Source organism: Urocitellus parryii, chromosome 3 (assembly GCF_045843805.1).
Source record: "Urocitellus parryii isolate mUroPar1 chromosome 3, mUroPar1.hap1, whole genome shotgun sequence".
Lineage (NCBI taxonomy): Eukaryota > Metazoa > Chordata > Mammalia > Rodentia > Sciuridae > Urocitellus > Urocitellus parryii.
Window position 1 is genome coordinate 175,167,376 of NC_135533.1, and position 23,039 is coordinate 175,190,414.

Below are 23,039 nucleotides of genomic sequence, written 5' to 3' on the forward strand. Positions count from 1 at the left end.
CTACTCAACAAATGGTGCTGGCAAAACTGGAAATCCATATGAAGCAAAATGAAATTAAACCTCTATCTCTCATCCTGCACAAAAATCAATTCAAAGTGAATCAAAGACTTAGGCACTAGAACAGAAACACTTTGCCTAATAGAAGAAAAAATAGGCCCAAATCTTCAATACATCAGCCTAGGATCTGACTTCCTTAAAAAGACCCCTAAAGTGCAATAAGTAAAATCAAGAATCAATAAATGGGATGGATTCAAGTTAAAAAGCTTCTTCTGAGCAAAGGAAACAAAAAGGTAAGGAGAGAGCCTACATACTGGGAGAAAATCTTTACCACTTGTACCTCCAATAAAGCATTAATCTCTAGGATATATAGGCAAGTGCTGTACCACTGAGCACTCTATCACGTGTGAGACCCTGGGTTCAATCCTCAGCACCACATAAAAATTAATAAAAAATAAAGGTATTGTGTCCAACTACAACTAAAAAAACTTTTTTTTTTAAAAAGAACTCAAAAAACTTAACACCACAAAAACAAATAACCCAATCAATAAATGGGCTAAGGAACAGACACTTCACAGAAGAAATACAATTGATCAACAAATATATGAAAAAGTGTTCAACATCTCTAGCAATTAGAGAAATGCAAATCAAAACTACTCTAAGATTTCATCTCACTCCTGTCAGAATGGCAATCATCAAGAATACAGGCAACAATAAATGTTGGTGAGGATGTGAGGAAAAAGGTACACTCATACACTGCTGGTGGGACTGCAAATTGGTGCAACTACTATGGAAAGCAGTATGGAGATTCCTCAGAAAATTGGGAATAGAACCACCATTTGACCCAGCTATCCCACTCCTTGGTTTATACCTAAAGGACTTAAAATCAGCCTGCTATAGTGACTCAGCCACATCAATATTTATAGCAGTTCAATTCACAATAGCCAGACTATGAGACCAACCTAGGTGTCCCTCAATAGATGAATGGATAAAGAAAATGTGGTACATATACTCAAAGGAAAATTACTTAGCTTTAAAGAAGAGTAAAATTATGGCATTTGCCAGCAAATAGTTGGAATTGGAGAAAATCATGTTAAGCAAAATAAGCCAATCACACAAAACCAAAGGCTGATTGTTTTCTCTAATATGTGAATGTTAATTCACAATAAGGCGGGCGGGGGGGGGGGGAGGGGGCTCTAAGGAAGAATAGTGTTACCTTAGATTAGGTAGAGGGAAGTGATGAAAGGGAAGGGGAGGGGATGTGAGGATAGAAAAGATAGTAGAATGAAACAGACATTATTACTGTATGTATATATGTGACTACATGAATTATGGGAAGGATAAAGTACAATAATGAACCAATATGATTCTGCAACATGTACACTCGGAAAAATTAAGAAATTATATCCCATCTATGTATATCAAAGTGCATAAATGCATTTTACTGTCATATATAACTAATTAAAACAAATAAAAATAATTTTAAAAAAGTAAGTAATGAAGGAAGAAAGAAAAAAAAGGGCTGGGGATGTGGCTCAGGGGTTAAGCACCCTAATCCCCAGTAACAACAACAACAAAAAGATCAACCGTAGGTTCCTATCACTTTGAGGTTAGACTTGCATTGTGGTTTAACAGCTTCTCAGGCATCACTGCTTCCACAATCCCTATCTCCTTTCACACAGGCATTTCCTCTGTTCAAATTCTTGCAGTTTTAATCCTATCTTGACATTTTTTTGGAGGACCCAGATTAACGATATAGGTATTTCAATCTTTGTGTGGTTGTCATAATGACAGAGACTAGTTCTACTCCCTCGGAGGCCATGCAGATGAGGGAATAGAATTTCACAGCAGCAAAGCCCTTTCTGAGCTGCCCTTCAAGAATGCTTTCCATGTGCCAGGTCCTTTTTATGCAGCCTTTCTTTCATTCTCCACGACCCTGGGATGCATATACAATCGCTCTCATTTAACAAATGGGGCATTTGAGGTTGGGGGGGCAGTTAAATTACTTGCCCGAAGGTCATTAAGTGGCAGAGGTTCAGATTCTAGGCTGTTCATTATCATACTTTATTCTTCCCATAATTCAATGGATTATGTAAGAATAATTATAGCTACCTAGCAGCTCAAGAGGCTGAGACAAAGGACCACAAGTTCAAAGTCAGTCTCAGCAACAGTGAGGTGCCAAAAAACTCAGTGAGACCCTGTCTCTAAATAAAATGCAAAATAGGGCTGGGGATGTGGCTCAGGGATTGAGTGCCCCTGAGTTCAATCCCTAGTACCAACAACAACAAAAAAGAAAATTGCTAACAGTTGCTGTGTGCATATTACATGCTGGATACCTCCAATATGTCTTTTCATTGAATTCTTAATCACAACCCGAGAGAGTATTGTAGAATACTATGGTGGAGGAGTATTGTTTCACAGCCAAGAAAACTGTGGTAGAGAGAAATCAAAAGGTTTGTCCAGGTTCACTCAGCTGGGAGGTGAAGGAGTCAGAATTCCTGCTGGGCAGTCTGGCTTCCACTCATCATAACACTGTCAAAGCCATTTGAAAAGGTGATTGCTGTAGCTGCTGTTTATGTAATTCTGCTTTCGTATGCTGCTACTCAGGAAAGGAAGGACTTTCAACCTGGGAAACTAACCTTTCCCTGATTTCCTAGCCAGATTTGGTTCTAGTCTTGCTTTTGAACACAGGATCTTCTGATTTCCCACAATTTAAACCCATATAACAGCCTATGTATCCAGTATCTCAAAATGCAACAGCAGGAAGTTATTAAGCACCATGCTTATTTACTATTTTGTGTTTATACAAATGTATATTGTGATACTGACATGACCATAGGTATGCTCTGTGTTGACACAAAAAATTATAATAGAGTAAATAAAAATAATGTTACACCACATCCTCACCGACATTTATTATTGCCTGTATTCCTGATGATTGCCATTCTGACAGGAGTGAGATGAAATCTTAGTTTTGATTTGCATTTCTCTAATTGCTAGAGAAGTTGAACACTTTTTCATATATTTGTTGATCAATTGTATTTCTTCTTCTGTGAAGTGTCTGTTCAGTTCCTTAGCCCATTTATTGATTGGGTTATTTGTTTTTGTGGTGTTAAGTTTTTTGAGCTCTTTATATATCCTAGAGATTAATGCTTTATCAGAGGTGCATGTGGTAAAGATTTTCTCCCAATTTGTAGGCTATCTCCTCATGTTATCGATTGTTTCCTTTGCTCAGAAGCAGCTTTTTAATTTGAATCCCATTTATTGATTCTTGCTTTTACTTCTTGTGCTTTAGGAGTCTTGTTAAGGAAGTCAGATTCTAGACCAATGTGTTGAAGATTTGGGCCTATTTTTTCTTCTATTAGGCGCACTCATACATTGCTGGTGGGACTGCAAATTGGTGCAACTACTATGGAAAGCAGTATGGAGATTCCTCAGAAAATTGGGAATGGAACCACCATTTGACCCAGTTTACACCCAAAGGACTTAAAATCAGCATACTATAGTGACACCTTGGTTTACACCCAAAGGACTTAAAATCAGCATACTATAGTGACACCAGCCACATCAATGTTTATAGCTGCTCAATTCACAATAGCCGGACTATGGAACCAACCTAGGTGTTCCTCAATAGATGAATGGATAATATCTTCTTATTTCCTCTCTCGATAGTGATTCCCTTTTTATCCACAGGGGATATATTCCAATGTCCCCAATGGGTCTGAAACAGTAGATAATACTGAACCTCATTTTTCCCCTATATTTACATATCTATAATTAAGTTACAAATCAGATGCAGTAAGAAATTTACAACTAATGAAATAGAACAATTACAACCTACTGAAATAAAAGTTATATGAATGTACTCTCTCAAAATATTGTTAATCTTAGCATATGATTCCCCCCTTTTCTAATTCTGTTAAAAACTGACCCTTTTGCTCAGAGGAAGCCCAAAATCTCTTTGGCATATCTGAATTGCTAGCATCGCTGCTCTTTGTGCTTTGAGGCCATTATTTAGTAAAATAAAGGTTACTTGAACACAGGTTTGCAGGAACTGATTTGATCACCATGATGGCTTTCAGGTAACAAAAGGTGGGCAGTGCACACTGCATGGAAAGGGTTGGTAAGAGATTTCACCACTACTTAAGAAATAGTACAGTTTGAAACTTATGAATTATTTCTGAGATTTTCCATTTAATATATTTGTCCCTCAGTAGAACTGCAAATAAGGAGGACTGCTGTATATCTTCTTTGGTAAAGTGTCTGTTAGATAGTGTTTAGTTCATTTTCTAAAATGGGTTGAGTTATTGAGTTTTAAGCATTCTTCATATATTTTGGATAACAGTTTTCTACTATGCCTTTTTTTGCAAATATTTTTTCCCAATTCACGACTTATCTTTCATTCTCTTACATTATCTTTTGTAGAGCATAATTTTAAAATCTTAATGCAGTCCAGCTTAACAATTCTTTATGGATTGTGTCTTGTCATAACCAAACCTAATGTCATATAGGATTTTTTTGTTATCTCCTGATTTGTAGTTTTGCATTTGCATCTGTGACATATTTTGAATCATGTTTCATGAAGTTTTTCTAGTCATTTTGTTTTGCAGGTAAGTGTTCAGTTGTTCCAGCACCATTTGTTGACATGTCTACCTTTGTTCTACTATATTAAAGAGCTTTACTTCTTTGCTCCAGATTAGTTGGCTATACTGTGGGTCTTTTTATGGGTTCTTTGTTCCATTTGTCTTTTTTCCTTTCTCTTTGCTAATACCACACTCTCTGGATTTCTATAGCTTTACAGTATGTTGTGAAGCCAGGTAGTGTTAGTTCTCCAACTTTGTTTTCCTTTATGATACTGGCTATTTTGATCTTTTGCCTCTATGCAAACTTTAGAATCACTTTATTAACAAAATAACTTGCTGGAATTTTTTGTTGGGTTGCACTGAATCTATAAGCAAGTTCAAAGAACTGATATCTTCACAATACTGAATATCTGTGAACATGTACTACTGCTCCACTTGTTTAGTTCTTTGCTTTCTTTCATTGGTTTTGTAATTTACCTCATGTGGTTCTTACACAGGTTAGATTTGTACTTTTCCTTCCCATTTATAGTAGATACAAATGTAAATGATACTGTTTTAAATTTCAAATTCTACTGTTCATTGCTGGTATATGAAATCAAATGACTTGTGGATTAACCTTGCATCCTATAACCCTACTATAAACTCCTGTTGATTCTAGAAGTTTGTCAAGCCTTTCAGATTTTCTACATAGATCAACATGTCGTCTGTAAACAAAGACAGTTTGAATTTTCCCTTCCTAATTTGCATACTTTCTCTTTTCTTTAGTGTCTTTCTTGCATTGTGTACAACTTCCAGGATAGTACTGAAAGGCAGTGGGAGATGGGATGGGACATTCTTGCTTTGTTCTTGGTCTTAGAAAGTTTTGAGGTTCTCACTATTAATATTAGCAGTAGGAATTTTTTCGGGTGGGGGTACTGCAAATTGAACAGGTACATTGTTAGTCCTTTTGAGACAGCATCTTGCTAAATTTGCTGAGGCTAGGTTTGAACTTGTGATCCTCCTGCCTCAGCCTCCTGAATTGTTGGAATTATAGGCATATGCCACCTCATCTCAGCTAGTACAGTGGTAGGATTTTTATTTGAGTTGAAGAAATTCCCCTATTCTCAGTTAACTGATTTTTAAAAACATTATAAAAATGGGTGCTAGATTTTGTCAAATACTTTTCTTGCATTTATTGATACAGTCATGTGACTTTTTTTAGTCTATTATTGGGATGGATTACATCTTTGATATTTAAGTATTGAACTAAACTTGCACACTTGAGATAAAATCCATTTGGTTGTGGTGTTTTAGAAAGTATTACTGACAATTTCTCTAATGGATTTGTTTAATTTTTTTAATGGATTATACCTTTCAAGGAATTGGTTCATTTAATAATTTAGGTTATCAAATTTGTGGGATTAAAAATTGTCACAGAAATCCTTTATTAATGTCCCTGGGCTCTGAGTGGAAGCCCTTTAATTTCTGGTTTAAGTTGTATCTTCTTTGTTTTCTTAGGCTGGCTAGAGGATTATTGCTTTCGTCAATCTTTTTTCAAAGTATCTGTGTTATGATTAAATATTGGTTATCCCACAAAAGCTCATTTGTAAGACAATGCAATAAAATTCAGAGAGTAAATGATTAGATAATGAGAGCCATAACCTAATCAAAGTACTAATCCCCTGATAGGGAATAACTGGGTGGTAACTGCAATAGATAGGGTGTGGCTGGAGGAGGTGGATCAGTGAGGGTGTGCCTTTGGGGTTTACATTTTGTACTCCTGGAGGGAGCTCTTTATACTTCCTGTCATGTCCCGAGCTGCTTTCCTCCTTCACACCCTTCTGCTATGATGCTCTGCCTCACCTAGGGCCCAGAGCAATGGAGCCAACCATCTATAAACTGGATCTTTTAAACTATGAGCCCCAGTAAACCTTTCCTCTTCTATTTGTTTTTGTCAGGTCTTTTGGTCATAATGGTGAAAAACCTGACTAAAACAACCAGTTTTGGGTTTCAGTAACTTTCTATAATGAAATTGTTTTTTAATTTCACTTATTTCTACTTTTTTTTAAATCTTCTGTTTACTTTGGACTTACTTTGTTCTTTTTCTAGGTTCCTAAGTAGATGCTTAGAAAACTTTTTTTTTTTTTGAGAGAGAGGGAGGGAGGGAGGGGGAGAATTTTTTAATATTTATTTTTTAGTTTTTGGTGGACACAGAATCTTTATTTTATTTTTATGTGGTGCTGAGGATCAAACCCAGCGCCCTGCGCATGCCAGGCAAGCATGCTACCGCTTGAGCCACATCCCCAGCCCAGGAAACTGATTTTAATCCTCCTTATTTTCTAATATATGCATTCAATGCCATGAACTTCTATTTAAGCACTGCTTTTTCGACATCCCACAAATTATGATGATTTTTTCATTTAGTTTTTTTTGTGATGCTGGGAAGTGAATTCGGAGCCTGTGCATGCTGAATAAGCACTCTACCACTGATATATACCCCCAGCACTCAATTCAATTATTTTAAAATTTCAAGATTTCTTCCTTGACACTTGTTGTATATAGAAATGCTATCCAATCTTCAATATTTTGAGCTCTTATTCTCATTTAATTCCATCATGGTCTGAGAGCAGGCAGTATATGCTTTCTACCCTTTTAAAATTTGTTAAGGTGTGTTTTATGGCTCAGACTGTGTTTTATGGGAGAATGTTACATGTGAGCTTCAGAACAACATATATTTTGCTACTGTGTTTATAGATGTCCATTAAGTACAGTTGGTGATGATGAGTTACTGATTTTTATCTCCATTACTGATAAGAGGGATATGGAAATTATAAAAGTATATTCATATATTTCTCCTTGCAGTTGTATTAGGTTTTGAATCACTTTATTTTTTTTTTAAGATAAAGTCTTTAAAAAGTCTGAGGTTCAAGTGATATTCCTGCCTCAGCCTGAGTAGCTGGGATTATAGGCCCATGCTACTGGGCCCAGCACATTACACATTTTAATGCTGTGTTGTTAGATGCATTGGCCAATGAATGAGAATGAGAATTTGAATGAGGCACATGAATGAAAGAGAATGGGAATGAGGTACATTTGGGAATCAGACTGTGAAAGAGGTCTAACTTTGTTTTGTTCTCATTAGTGGCTGCTATGCTATACCAGGAATGTGGGTTGTTGGTTTTCAAAGCTACTACAGAGCTGGAGAGTAAGAGATGTAATTAGTGCAAATTAAAATGCCACAACCATTTTTATAGATATTTAACCGTTTTTTAAAAAAATATTATTTTAGTTGTCAATGGAGACTCTATTTAAATATTTCTTCATAGGAAGTGCTGAGGATTGAACCCAGTTCCTCACACATGATTGGCAAGTACTCTATCACTAAGCTATAAACCCAGTCTCTCAAGTTTTTCTTAAATGAATGCTCTTAAGGTTGCTGACAGCCATTAAGGTGCAAGACTTCTGTGAAAGTAGATTCTGAATATCTATATATTTTAGTTGTAGATGGACATAATACCTTTATTTATCTTTATGTGGTGCTGAGGGTGGAACTCAGGGCCCCACACCCACACACGTGAGACGAGCACTCTACCACTGAGTCATAACCCTGGCCCAATTCTGAAAATTTTTACCAGTTTATCACTACTTTTGTGGCAAGGCAAAATTTGAGGTCCTTACTCTGTCATTTTCACTGATATCACTGGAAAAACTTCTGACTATTTATAGTGTTTTAGGGTCCTGTTTCTCTTAATCACTAAACTGCAGGCAGCTGAGGTCCTTTTTCCTCCATGTCCTTAACACATACACTGGCTACTCAGGTGCAAGGAGGGACAAAGCTCTCCTCCAGAAGCATCCTCTCCTTGACTTCCTTCATTCACATTCTCTTGAATTTCAGCACAAGTAACTTTTCTTTCACATATGCCAAGTCCTGCTGTCTCAGTGACAGAAACTGGTGCTTAAACCAATAAACCAGTCCTCGTTTCTAGTCAAAGGACAAATGATTATGGGGTTAATTTATTATATGCACTTGGGTTAACCTCACTCAGAATCCTCAGGTTTGCTTTGGTGAATAAGCTCAGCATCTCATCTGCCCTTTCCTGCTTTTATTAGTCTGTTACTTCAAACACTCTACTTAGCAAAATATCATTTCATCTTCCATCAGAAATGTGTTTGTGTAATCCTATAATGCATAAACACAAGCCATCGTTTTATCCTCAAGGACCTCTCCCAAACACTACAACCCAAACAGTTCTCAGTTACTGTCATCTTTCTCTGCCTAACAATCACCTGGAATCATCTTGTCTGTATTCCTGACTGAAATGTAAGTGTACCAAGGGTAGGGACTTTATCTGGTTCATCGTTAGGTTCCCAGGGTATCTCCAGTATATTTAAACAGTGCCTGCCACAGAGCATGTGCTTAAGAAATGTTTATTGAAGGAATAAACAGGCTTCAAAAATGAAAATTTAATTTAAAGAAAGTTTAGAGAAGGGCAAAGAGAGCCAGGTATGGTGGTGCATGCCTATAATTGTGGCAACTTGGGAGGCTGAGTTCAAGGCCAGCCTGGGGAACTTAGCAGGACCCTCAGTGAGGTAGTGAGACTCACTAATAAAAAAATAAAAAGAACTGGAGATGTAGCTCAGTGGTAGAGCACACTTGGGTTTAAATCTCAGTAAGGGGAAAAAGGGTAAAGAGAGAAAGAATTACTATTTTCTCAAATTAACTTTCTCTGTATTTCAGTTCTCATTAAGATAGTAGACAAAATCAAGAGGGGATAACCACAAGGAAATGATAAATAGCACAAAAGAAGAATGAAGCAGAGGGATGGAAGAAATGATCTAGACAGAACATACAATTTTATATTATCAGCATTTTTTGTTTTGTTTGGTCTTAACAAGTAGTCACTGGCCAAACCTTACCATCTTCCTTTAGAGCAGGATCTGCTTTGGAGGGATGGCCACAGTTAAGACACCAGAGAGGGGACTGATGTTACTTTCTTCTGGAGACTGAAGTGGACAAGAGGTCGGTCCTCTACCTTAGGAAAAGAGCAGATTCAACAACTAACTGATCAGTCAGTCCTGCACTGCCAAGAATGATCTTTCCAACTCAAAATACATTTTTGCTATCATGCTTTATATCTGGACCACCCAAACTAGAAGAATAGCACAAAAAGGGTAGGAACAGGCACAAAGAAAGACTACCGAGCATGCCCATGAAAAAACTGAAAACAGCAACAAACTGGTTGGCTCAGTTCAGGGGTATGTAAATTGTGGAAACTGAACCCAAACTATCCTCCCCCAAATGGTAAAGAATACTGCCCCACCCCATGGAAACTGGCTTGGCCACATGACTTGCTACAGCCAGCAAAGTCATCAGCAGAGGTGATGCACACAGAGGTACAAACCATGTTGGTGTGTGGTCAAGCTTGCCTTCCTGATTCCTACCATGATCGTGAGAGCTTCTGTATAACTTTTGTACTTCAGCCCAGGTCCAAGGATGTGCACAGATGGAGCAGACTGAAGTCTACCTTCTAACGGGTGGCAAAGCCCCACGGAAGCCCAAGCTTGAAGCAGAGTCACTCAGATAAGCCTATGTCAGCCAACCTGCAAAGGCATGAGTGAGAATGATTATTTTAGGCAATTGAGATGCAGGTGGTTAGACAGCAACTGAAACATAAGTAGGTTCTTTGAGGATGAGCTAAGACTCCTGCTCTACTACTGTATGCCTAGAGCCTTGAACAATTCCTGGTACACAGCAGGTATTCAATAAACATCTGTTGTGGTCAGATTTGTGTTTCTTCTAAAGATAGTTAACACCTCAGAGAACAGAAAGAACTTATATAATTTAGTAGTCGATTATGTGTCCCAACTTCAAAATGAACAATTTCAACCAGGAAGCCTGTGAGAAGTCGTCAGTAGCTTAAAAACAGACTATGGAAACAACTACTTGGATTTGTCTAGTTTCACAAATTATCAGCCAGGTGATCTTGGGTACAAGTTAATTATTTCTCTTCTTCTTCTGTTAAATGGTGTTATTAATAGTACCTACGTCTTAAGACACTTGTGTGGATTAAGAGATAATGTATTTCAAACATTTACAACCTTGCCTGGTACATCATAAATGCTGTATAGGCATTTTCATATTATTACTTGAACAGAGATGATTTTAAGTAATTAGAGTTCTTTTCACCTGCCCCTCCAATCACCTATTTTTATCTATGGGTTCTTACTTCTATTATCTAATCTCTTTACATATTTAAAACCAGCTCTTTTGTAAGTTTCATGATTTTTTCTATGCTAAGGAATGCTAGGTACTGGTATGTACTCCCATCACAAACTGAAACTCCACCAACCATTTTAAGAATTTCTGGTTTTGGTTTCTTCACCTAGGATATTGTTTGACCTTCTCAACCTGCTAAAATCTTGTTTGATGTCCAGCCTTTGTGGCCTCTTCCATGATGCCTATTCTGTTCTTCCCTCTCAAAGTGATATTTTTTATCTTTTTATTTTCTAATCTTCCTTAGCAATTCATCTCTACCTCAATCATACTTTTATTACTTTTCTCTTTCCTTGATAAAATTGTAAGCTTCTAAAGAACACCATCACAATTTTTAGACTTTCTGTCCATTCTCACCCCTCAAGTACACAGCAGGTAAGCAACAAATTTCTTTTTAATTAATATATTTGAAAATTTCAGTTAGGTTCATCTAACGTCTTAAACAGCTTTAATGAGAAGCCATTAAATCTTAAAGAAAAATATAACTTGTCACAGCCAGACATGGTGAGGCATGCCTGTAATCCCAGCAACTTGGGAGGCTAAGGCAGGAAGATTACAAATTCAAAGCCAGATTAAGCAATTTAGTGAGGTCCTGTCTCAAAATAAAAAGGGCAGTGGTTAAGTACTTCTGGGTTCAATCCCTGGTACAAAGAACAACAAAAACAAACTTGTCCTAAATGAGCACTAATTACATAGTAAGACAAGGGAAAAGTTGCTCATATGTAAAGAAAAGACACGTTTTTAAATTGCATTAAAAATTTTATTTAAAATATCCAATATAAGCCAAATTAAACCCCAAATTTACAGCTACATTTTTAGGTCTTCTGAACTAAATGGCACTGTTTTGAGTTGAATGTCCTTTTAAAGGAGGTCTTTGCTTTTACCATCATTTCCCCAAGTTGTTTCTGAGTAGAAGCTGGTATTATAATACACATCAGAGATTTCAGATGTCACCTTTCATGCAGAGGTTAAAAAAAGCAAACAGGCTTTTCCATTCTGTATGAGATAAGAAACACAACAGAACAGGGCCTGAATGCTTTTGACACATGAGGTGTAACTATAAAGAAACTTACTGTGGTTCTGTGTCTGCTCATTCAAGTAGCTCATGTCCTTATTCCAAATACTGATGCAGTTCAAATATTATCTCCAACAGTACACTGCAATCCCCCTCATCAAGAGTGTATCAGAGAAAATGGTTGCACAAGTTGGGGGACAGACTGTCACATGTGTGATTAAAAAGCAACAGAAAAGTTGTCCTAGTGGGCAGGCAATCCAAGAATTTCTCAAATTTTTCAGTAATGGCATCATTTACATAGAGTGATGCAGGATCTAGTTCTAGTATGTGTGAATATAAATGAAAAAGACTCGTTACTTTATAGCTACACCTTGGATTTCATTAGATGTGGTAAATCTAAGAGTGTGTCTGATGAGTCCTTCTGGAAATCACTTCAGCAAAGGAGTCAACCTGTGAAAAAGAAGACATGGCAGAGGGAGGGAGACTCATCCTTCCAACATTCTCTCAGAGGACAGACCTGAGCCCAAGGACAGAAGTTACCAGGAGGGAGGCGTCAACTCCATCTAAGGAAGACCTTTCTAACAGTTAGAGCTGCTCAACAACTGAATGGACTGCTTGGTGAGGTAGAGTCACTGGAAGTATTCAAGGTGGAAAGATCACCCTTGTAGAAGGGACTCCTGCATTTGTTAAGAGGTTAGACTGGATGAACCTCAGGTCTCTTTCAATTCTGAGATTCTAGAAAACTCCCTCAGGGAATTCAGAAGAGAATTCCTAAAAGGAAAGAGAAAGCACACATATGTATACTTTTAGAATCCTCTTGAGTTTTCTTATTTTTCAAAAGGTACAATAGAAAATGTAGTCTACTGTCTTTAAAATGCATATTTACCTTCCTACCACTAAAAATTAGGAAGGTTAATTATGATTTCTTTATATTATAAAGAAAAATGGATGATTATAATCTTTGTAAATATTTTAGAAAAAAGGCTTAAAATCTAGTAATCAATGCCCTAGAAACTTTATAGATTTTTTAAGATAATATGCACAGATACAAATACATTATTCATTAAATACAACTCACATCTGTGTTTTATTATACTCTAAAATATACAGGAATCTTGATGTACTGAAAGAGTGCAAGTAAATACAGTATTCAAGCAGTCACTATTTCTATGTACATGCTCATTAATTTTTCAAAAAACCCACAAAATTATCAAATAGATCAAAATACTGTTCTGTGTTTTCACACTTTATATTCAGAAAACCAGCTGATAATTTACAATGTCATAAAGTTTCCAGTTTCACAATACAAAAGGATAAAATAAAATTGGGTATCATTTTGCTGCAATTTATGGACTTTCCCCAGACCTCTAAGACCCCCTACATAGGTGAAATCATTTTTACTGGGAAAGTGACAGTTACAGTAAAATCAGAACCACATAAAGTATTAGTCCAAATGTCAGCCTTTTCTCTTTTTTTTGTTACTTGAAAGGTAGCCTTCAATTTGGCAGGCAAGTGCTTCTCCCTCCAAAGAGTAACAAGTTACCAACATGCTACTCCATATCTGAACCTTGCCTAATACAGAAATGCCTTCCAAGAGACTTGATGTTTAATTTATGAATAACAAGGGAATATTTCCTTTTGATTCTGTACTTTTTCAAAACTCAAAGATCAAATAAATGACAACAAAAATCCTCTAACCCATTATGGAGGTACAAAAGTAATGTAAGTGACGAATCAGTGTCATTCAAAGTAGTGAAGTTGACTTTCATTCCCCAGGACCACTTAATTGCAATAGGGTGAAATAATCTACCTTTTGATTCCATGAAGTTTTTATTCTAGGAAATTCCTTACCTTTTTAAACAAAAATAGTTCCATTTTGAACCCAAACCACTGAAATCTGTCCAACAGCCCCAACCCCAATCCATCTCATGTCTATTTCACAAGTATTTTCACCCGTACTGCACCCAGTCAGCTGGTTTTCAATTCTAATATTATAAAAATTGGAATTTTAAAATTTTTATGCAAAAGAAAAAATGCAAAAATACATCTGCTTTCTTTCATGGTTTAATACAGTATTGGAAGGCTTTCAAGATGTTTTCTTTTTTAAAAAAAATCAACATTTAAAACCAAATTTTGACTTCATTTTCAGAAATATTGAAGTTTGGTTTAGGTAACGTCTCATTTCACCTACTCCGGTTTCCACAAAATGGCATTCTATTAAAAAATCTTTTAAGTTATTTGGTCCTTTGGCAATTTGCTGTGCACATAATGCCTACTGTACCAAACTTTTATTGCCTTTAAATTTAGTTGTACTTTTATTGATAATTTTAAATCTAGTGTCCTTATCGCTTCTTTTACAATAGTGTTGCTTGTGTAAGCAGGTTAGGGTGCACAGTGTCCCAAATTATTTCTGGCACTGCAAAGCCAAATTAAAAATTCCACAAAGCAATCTGACATCAATGTGTTTTCCTCTGGTCAAGTCTATTTCAATAATCTAGAAGTTCCTTTTGCAAAACTTGCCTTTAAAATTCTTCTTCCTAATGTCATCGCATTTCTTACATTTGCTCACTGTGCGCTCTTTCCTCTTAGGTTGAATATGAATAACAAAGTGCTTTTTTCCTGAAAAAGCAGTTTGCAGCTTTAGTGTCAGAACTCCTTCCTTAGATCTTTTGCTTAGCCTCTCAGTAGGTCTCAGAATCAGAGTCATTGAGCTCATCGACGTCGGTGTATAAGTACTCCTGTTCCCCACCAATATTGTTGAAACTGCAGTAGGAGCTAGGTTCATTCCTCATGATAGGCAAGGCTTCAAAGCTCACTGTTTTTGAGGTGTTGGTATAACGGTTAATAGCATTGAACGTCAGGGATGATAAAGGGCTACTAGATGAGACAGGCATCATGGTGGCCAAAATGAGAGCCAGGCAATCAGCCACATCCTTATTGGGAGCACAGGCCAAAGCTGGAGTATAGCCTAGAATTAAAGATAAAATAAAAAAATTAACATTGTGAGACCTACTTCATTAAATATATGAACATGTCTAATGGTCTCCAACTTGGGATAATTTAAATTATTTGGTTTATAATAAATTGTCACCAGAATGATTTGCAACTTTCCAATAAATAAAAAGAAAAGCACCATAAAAATCTAGGGTGGGAGGAGACCTTACAGACTAACAGAAGAAGAAGCTGAGCCAGAGATACAGATTTCCTAAAGATCTCACAATATATCCATATACAACTAAATTCATAGAAAATATTGGGTTAGAATAAGGAAAACAAATAACACAAATAAACAACAACAAAACAAACAATCCCCCAAGATCAAGAAATCTTTCATTAGATGGTGAACAAAGGCATACTATTAATTCAGAGTTATATAAGTAAATCTTTCTGTGCTGAGAAATCTAAATGTGTATAGATCCATGAACAAGGCACTAGGCAGGTACTAGAAAAATATATATTAAAAGAATGACATTTGGTTGTCAATTTAACTTTTCTCTTGGGAGTTTTCATCCATTGAAGAAAACAGTAGGTAAACTTTAAAAACCTCTAATCCAAGACAAATGAATTTTTTATAACTTTATTTATTTTTTTTAAAGCAGAAGACAACTGACTAAATTAGACACAGGCCCTGTAAGTATTAATACAGCAAAGGCAGGAGGAAAGATCTAGTACCTTTGTTGGTATAAAACCCAGCCTTGAGGATGGAATAAGAGAGAAGATGTTAATAATACACTGTGTGAAGGCCAGATATGGTGGCGGATGCCTGTAATCCCAGCAGCTTGGGAGGTAGAAGCAGGAGGATTGCGAGTTCAAAGCTAGCCTCAGCAATTTAGCGAGGTGCTAAGCAACTCACTGAGAGCTAAGCAACTCACTGAGACCCTGTCTCTAATAAAAAACAAAACAGGGCTAGGGATGTGGCTCAGTGGTTGAGTGCCCCTGAGTTCAATCCCTGGTACCCTCCCCACCATAAAAAAAGACTATACTATGTGATGGCCAGTTTCAATTATTCCACGTGGAAGTTTTAGTTCACATTTACTGTTTTAACTTATGTGAAGTCAATAGGCATTTAAGCTGCAAATATTTAAAAATTTTAATCTATTATGATTTGTTGCACATCTAAACATTCCCTATTACTACATTTACATTTTAGTATTCATACGCATATGTGCATATTTATTTCAAAAGCTACATTTGTTCTTTAAATAGCAGATTGATTTATCACAAAATAAACTTTTGTATGACTGTAATACAGGTCAAGAAAGAGAACATACGAACAGATGAGAAGTCCCATATACTTACTCCCTAACATTACCCCTTTTTTCTCCCACCATAGTGACCACAATCCTAGCCTTCTATGTTAACCATTTTCTTGTTACTTCTGGTCATAAATACTAGTTTTGACTTTTTTCTTTTTAATATGTTCTAATTAGTTATACATGACAACAAAATGCATTTGACACATCATACATAAATGAAGTATAATTTCTCATTTGTCTGATTGTACATGATGTAAAGTTACAGATCCAGTAATCTTATATGCACATAAGGTAATAATGTCCGATTTCATTCTACTATCATTAGTTTTGAGCTTTAAAAAAAATCTAACATAAACTGGATAATACATATTATTTCATTCATGCTATGTTAGCCATGATAAAGAAAACACAATAATATTTTTCCCTTTATGAAATCCCCATTTTTGTCAGGCTGGGGCTGCTAACCTAGCAACCCAGTGAGGCACTGGGTTCGATCCTCAGCACCACATAAAAATAAACAAAATAAAGAGGTATTGTATAAAAAACATTTTTAAAAAAATTCCCATTTTTGTCAAAGGAACAACTAATTACTCTGCCAAGACTGGCAGGGATAGCTGAAGGATGTACATGTTTTTAATTAATTAAACCATATTTGCTCAAATGACTAGGAGAAGGATAGTGTTTCTTTGCCCGCACTTCTTTCAAGGGCTCTTCTGAAGAGCTGAAGATGCTGGCTGCTGATGCTCTTGCTGGCAAGCAGACTCATGAGTGTTTTCTAAACAGAATTTGACTAAAAACACACTCCTCTCTTGGTGTAGTCAGCTAAACAGAAATATAAAAGCAGCACACTCTTTGAGGACATTCTGTACAAATGTAACATGTTCTTTCTCCTTCAGAAAAACCACCAAAATGTCACTATCTCCTTCTGAGAGTGAATAACAGGCACAGGATGTACTAGCCCCTTCATCTCATCTCTATTTAGACTTCAGAGCCCAATTAATCATCAACTCCAGTGGTTACTTGAACAATTTATAATCACATCACTAGAAATAATTATAAAATGAGACTAGTATTTACCATAACTTGTCAACTCAGGACCACACTTACTATAAAATACTATGAAGTGTGTTACCTTCACGTTTTATTATTCTTTTAATTTCATAAAAAGATAAAATCAGATATACAAAATTTTAAAAACGGTTAACAGATCTACATATCAGCAGGCATCCATGATTGACTCAGTGTCTCATTATGTGGCCAAATGTCTTATATATGTTAGCATTAGGCTCCTCATTTTATATTATTTTGGGGGGGTGGTACCAGGGATTGAACTTGGGGGCACTTGACCACTGAACCACTTCCCCAGCTCTATTTTGTATTTTATTTAGAGACAGGTTCTCACTGAGTTGCTTAGCACCTTGCTTTTTTTTGCTGAGGCTTGCTTTAAACTTGAGATCCTCTTGCCTCAGCCTCCATAGGTGCTGGGATTATAGGCATGCACATGTGCCATGGCTTAGGCTTCTCATTTTAATCTATATAGTTAGTAGTTGTATCTCCAAAAACTTAATTCCGATAATGCAAGATTCTTTTAAAGCTAGGTGTGTTTGAAGATGACATCCCTGCCTCTATGGATTTCAAGAAGTACATATGCTATTGCCTCAAACTCTATGTCCAACCTAGGTCTTGCTTCTGGACTCCAGATCCAAATATCTAATTTCCTTCTTAGGGTTTCCACTGATTTTTTCTTCATTTTCCCCAAATGAACTAAAATCTGTCATCCTATATTCTTTACTCAATTAATGATATGTCTATCCACACAAGCACCACAAGTCGGATGGCCTGTGATTTTTTTCACCCTCCAAACCTCTTCTCTCCTTGATCAAGACCCATTGAGCCTATCTTAAGATCTTTTTTTTTTTTTTTTTTGGTGGTGGTGGGTGTACTGGGAATTGATCTAAGGGGCACTCAACCACTGAGCCACATCCCCAGCCCTATTTTCTATTTTATTTAAAGATAGGGTCTCACTGAGTTGCTTAGCTTTTGCTGAAGTCTGGCTTTGAACTTGTGATCCTCCTGTCTCATCCTCTTGAGCTCCTGGGATTACAGGCCTGTGCTATCACACCTGACCTATCATAAGATCATTATAAACTATTTACTTCTTTTCATCCCCGATGCCTCTACCTTAATTCTGACTACCATCTACATCTGAACTTTTAACTAATTTCCCCATTCTAGTCTTGCTCCCCCTTCAGACTAACTACTATTTTTCTAATGAACAGATAGATTCCTTATTATTTGATCCAATATTTATACTCACCTCGCGTTATATCTCTTACTCTCTCAGCTGAAAAACTGCCCTCCCCACTTTACACTTATGCTTTACATTCTGGCTTAGAAATCACTTTTTTTGGGAAGCCTTTTCTCTGAAAGGGTTTGAAGAACCTCTGATGTATTCTCACTGAACTTTAGGTTAACTCCAATTAGAGAACTTCAAGTGCACTGTAACAACCTGTTTATACTTTTGTCATTATAGGAGTAGAATATGTCTCATTCCACACTGCATCCTTAGAACTTTAGCAGTGCTTGGCATAATCATTCATGCAACAAAATATTCACTGAGCTCCCACTATGTCCAGACATTCTTCTAAGCAGTTAGTATACATTAGTGAATACAAATGACAAAGATTCCTTGATCTTGTGCAGCTTATATTCATTCTACTCAATAAAATAAATCATACACAATAACATGAGAAAGTAAGCTTTAGGGAAATTAAGAGGATAGAATAAAGAAGGTTAACAAGGACCAAGAATGTTGTGATAGGAGCATGCAGCAAGTTGTAGTACAAACAGGTAGTCACAAGAGGTTTAATTAAGAAGATGAAATTTGAGCTAAGATTTGAAACAAGTGAAAAATTAAGTCAAAGAATGCCTAGAGGACAGAGTGTTCCAGACAGAGAAAAGAGCCAGAATAAAGATTGTAATGCACACAGAACACTGCAATGGAATCGATGTAACGGAATGATGAGAGAGAAGGAAGAATAGGAAAGTAATGTAGTAAAGGACCACGTAGGTCACTATAAAAACTATAAGTAATTATATGGGTATGTCTCTGTGTCTTCTGTTCCAATGGTCTTCATGTCTGTTTTTATGCCAATACAATGCTGTTTTTGTTACTATAGCTCTGTAGTATAATTTAAGGTCTGGGTATAGTAATGCCTCCTACATCACTTTTCTTGCTAAGTATTGTTTTGGCTATTCTGGGCCTCTTATTTTTCCAAATGAATTTCATAATTGTTTTTTTCTATATCCATGAAGAATGCCATTGAAATTTTAATAGAAATGAAATCTGTACATTGCTTTTGGTAGTATGGCCATTTTGAAATATTAATTCTGCCTATCCAAGCACATGGGAGATCTTTCCATTTTCTAAGGTCTTTTTAAATTTCTTTCTTTAGTGTTCTGTATCTTCATTGTAGAGGTCTTTCCCCTCTTTTGCTAGACTGATTCCCAAGTATTTTATTATTATTATTTTTGAGGCTATTGTAAATGGGATAGTTTTCCTGATTTCTCTTTCAGTTGATTCATCATTGGTATACAGGAATGCAATTGGTTTATGGGTGTTAATCTTATATCCTACTACTTTGCTGAATTCATTATCTCATACTAGACAAAGGCACCATAAACATATATTGGAGAAAAGATAGCTTCTTCAACAAATGCTACTGGGAAAACTGGAAATCCCTATGTAGTCGATTGAAACTGAACCTCCTATATCTTACCCCGCACAAAACTCAAAGTGGATCAAGGACCTAGGCATTAGACCAGAGACCCTGCGCCTACTAGAAAGTAGGCCCAATGCTCCTTCATGTTGACTTAGAAACTGACTTCTTCAATAAGACAGACTCCTAAAGCACAAGAAGTAAAATCCAGAATCAATAAATGGGATGGTTTTAAATAAAAAAGCTTCTTTATTACAAAGGAAACAATCAAGAATGCCAACAGAGGGCCTATAGAATGGGAGAAAATCTTTATGCCCTGCACCTCTGGTAGAGCATTAATCTTTAAGACATACAAGGAACTCAAAAAACTTAACACCAAAAAAACCAAATAACCCAATGAATGGGCAACGGGATTGAAAAGACATTTCACAGAAGAAATACGAATGGTCAAAAAATGTATGAAAAAATGTTCAACATCTCTAGCAATTAAAGGATTGCAAATCAAAACTACTCTAAGATTTCACCTCATTCCAGTTAGAATGGCAATCATCAAGAATAAAAGTAACAATAAATGTTGGCAAGGATGTGAGAAGAAAGGTACTCTCATATATTGCCAATTGGACTGCAAATTGGTGCAACTGCTATGGAAAGCAGTATGGAGATTCCTCAGAAAACTTGGAATGGAACCTCCATTTGATCCAGTTTTCCTACTCCTTGGTCTAAACCAAAGGACTTAAAAATCAGCATACTACAGCGACATGCTCACATTCATGTTTACAGCAGCTCAACTCACAATAGCCAAACTATGGAAACAACCTATGTGTCCTTCAACAGATGATTGAATAAAGAAAATGTGGTATATATACACAATGGAATATTAATCAGCCATAAAGAAAGATGAAATTATGGTATTTGCTGGTAAATGGATGGAACTGGAGAATATCATGCTAAGTGAAATAAGCCAGTACCAAAAAACCAAAGGCTGAACATTCTCTTTGATATGTAGATGCTGATCCACAATAAAGGAGGGTAGGGAGGGGAAGAATATAAATTCATTGGATTAGAAAAAGGGGAATTAAGGGAAGGGGGATGGGAATAGGAAAGACAGTAGAATGAGCCGGACATAGCTTTCCTTTGCTCACATATGAACACATGACCAGTGTAACTCCACATGATGTACAATTACAAGAATTGGATCCTAATTGGAATAGATAATACTCCACATATGTACTACATGTCAAAATACACTGTCACATGTATCTAAAAACAACAATAAAAGAACTATGAGTAAACTGATATCCAGAAGAAAAACATGTTCTTATATATATATTTTACTGTATAATTTTTTCCCCCTAGTACTAGGGATTGATTCCAGGGGCATTTTACCACTGAGCTACATCTCTAGTCCTTTTTGTTTTCTATTTTGAGACAGTGTCTTGCTAAGGTGTCAAGGTTGGCCTTGAACTTGTGATCGTCCTGCTTCACCGCTTTAGTCTCCTGAGTTACTGGGATTACAGGTATATGCTACCACACCTGGACCTCGTGTTTTTTAAAAAAAATCCAACAGGGCTGAGGATGTAGCTCAGTGGTAGAGTATGTGTCTAGAATATGTGAGACCATGGTTTAATTCCCAGTACTGAAAAACACACACCATACACACACACACATACACACACCTCAACAACAACCCACCAATGTGGTATAAATAGAGAAAAAAGTAGGCAAATTGTAGATACATTTTAGAGATGGACTCACTAGTACATGCTGATAAAGTGTACACTGGGTATTACAGCAATCAAGGACAACTCTTAAATTTTTGAGAGCAATATTAAAGAGAGGAATCCCCCCCTGCCAGGATGACTACCACTGTTTTCATGACCTTATTAATTAATTAATTAATTAATATGTAGTATTGAGAGAAATCCCCCCCTAGGATGACTACCGTTGTTTTCATGACCCTATCTATCTATCTATCTATCTATCTATCTATCTATCTATCTATCTCTCTATCTATGTATCTATCTATCTATCGTGCTGAGGATTGAACACAGTGCCTTATATGTGTAGGCAAGCGCTCCACCACTAAGCAAGAACCCCAGCCCAGGAGAGGAATTTTCTTCAACCTAGATTAGCATGTCTGTGGGGAAAACAGGCTTTGTGATGTGTGTCTTTGTGTGTGTGAACATTTGACAGTTCAGACCTAGACTTATTAGGTTTGAAATATTTCTTAGACCTATATGTGCTACTGTCCATTAGGCAGCTGGGTATAGGAAAATAGAGAACATAAAAATTCTAGGCTGGTAACATAAGTTTTGGAATTCTTAGCATTAAGAATAGTTTTTAGACTGGCTCCTAAAATCCTCCAATATTAAGAAGTTAGGGAGGCTGGGTGCTGTGGTGCATGCCTGTAATCCCAGTGACTTGGGAGGCTGAGGCCTTAAATATTTATGGAGATTTTATCTCAAAATAAAAAAGGACTGGAGATTCAGTGGTAAAAGGCTTCTGGGCTCTGGCTTCAATCCCCCATCAGAGGTAGAGGGGGAGTTAGGAAGAGGGAGAAATGTTGTAAAAGAAATTAGAAAGGGCTGGGAATGTGGCTCAAGCGGTAGCGCGCTAGCCTGGAATGCGTGCGGCCCGGGTTCGATCCTCAGCACCACATACAAACAAAGATGTTGTGTCCACCAATAACTAAAAAAATAAAAAAATAAATATTTAAAAAAAAAAAAAAAGAAATTAGAAAGAGTAAACATTAAAGTAGGAGGAAAACCAAGGGAGTATCAAGCCCCCCAAAGAAAGCAAGTTTACCAAAGGTAAATAAAGAGATAATCAATTTTTTCCAAAAGCTAATCTGTTAAATGTACTGAGACCTAGGAATTGACTTAACATCATGGGGTCGATTAGTGATTTTGATGAAAACAGTTTTGCAGTGTGGTAGAGGCAAAGGCCTGACGGTAGAAAGCCAATTCTTGAGTAGTTCTGCTGCAATGGAAAACAGAAAAAGCAGCAGCTGGCAGCAACAGGATATTAAAAGATTTTTTTTCAAAAGACAATAGAACGAGGGGCTGGGTTGTGGCTCAGTGGTACAGCACTTGCCTAGCATGCATGAGGCACTGGGTTTGATCCTCAGCACTGAAAAAAAAAAAAAAAAAAAAAAAAAAATCAAGATACTGTGTCCACCTATAACTGAAAAATAAATATAGAACCAATTATATCTAG

General features: G+C 36.6%; 1 protein-coding gene across 8 annotated transcripts in view; it reads right to left on the minus strand.

Annotated features, from left to right (window-relative positions):
- Positions 1-11,585: 11,585 nt before the first annotated feature.
- The window catches only part of Ankrd28 (ankyrin repeat domain 28), a 176,469-nt gene continuing 165,015 nt past the window's right edge, over positions 11,586-23,039 (minus strand). For 6 of the 8 annotated variants that reach the window (XM_026388531.2, XM_026388533.2, XM_026388530.2 and 3 more), the window contains one exon: positions 13,050-14,816. In XM_026388531.2, the coding sequence (XP_026244316.1) occupies positions 14,530-14,816 (287 nt within the window). In that variant the 3' untranslated portion in view covers positions 13,050-14,529. Of the gene's footprint in view, positions 12,620-13,049; positions 14,817-23,039 lie in introns of those variants that run through there. The other 2 variants (XR_003300762.2, XM_026388534.2) reach the window with 2 other exon arrangements.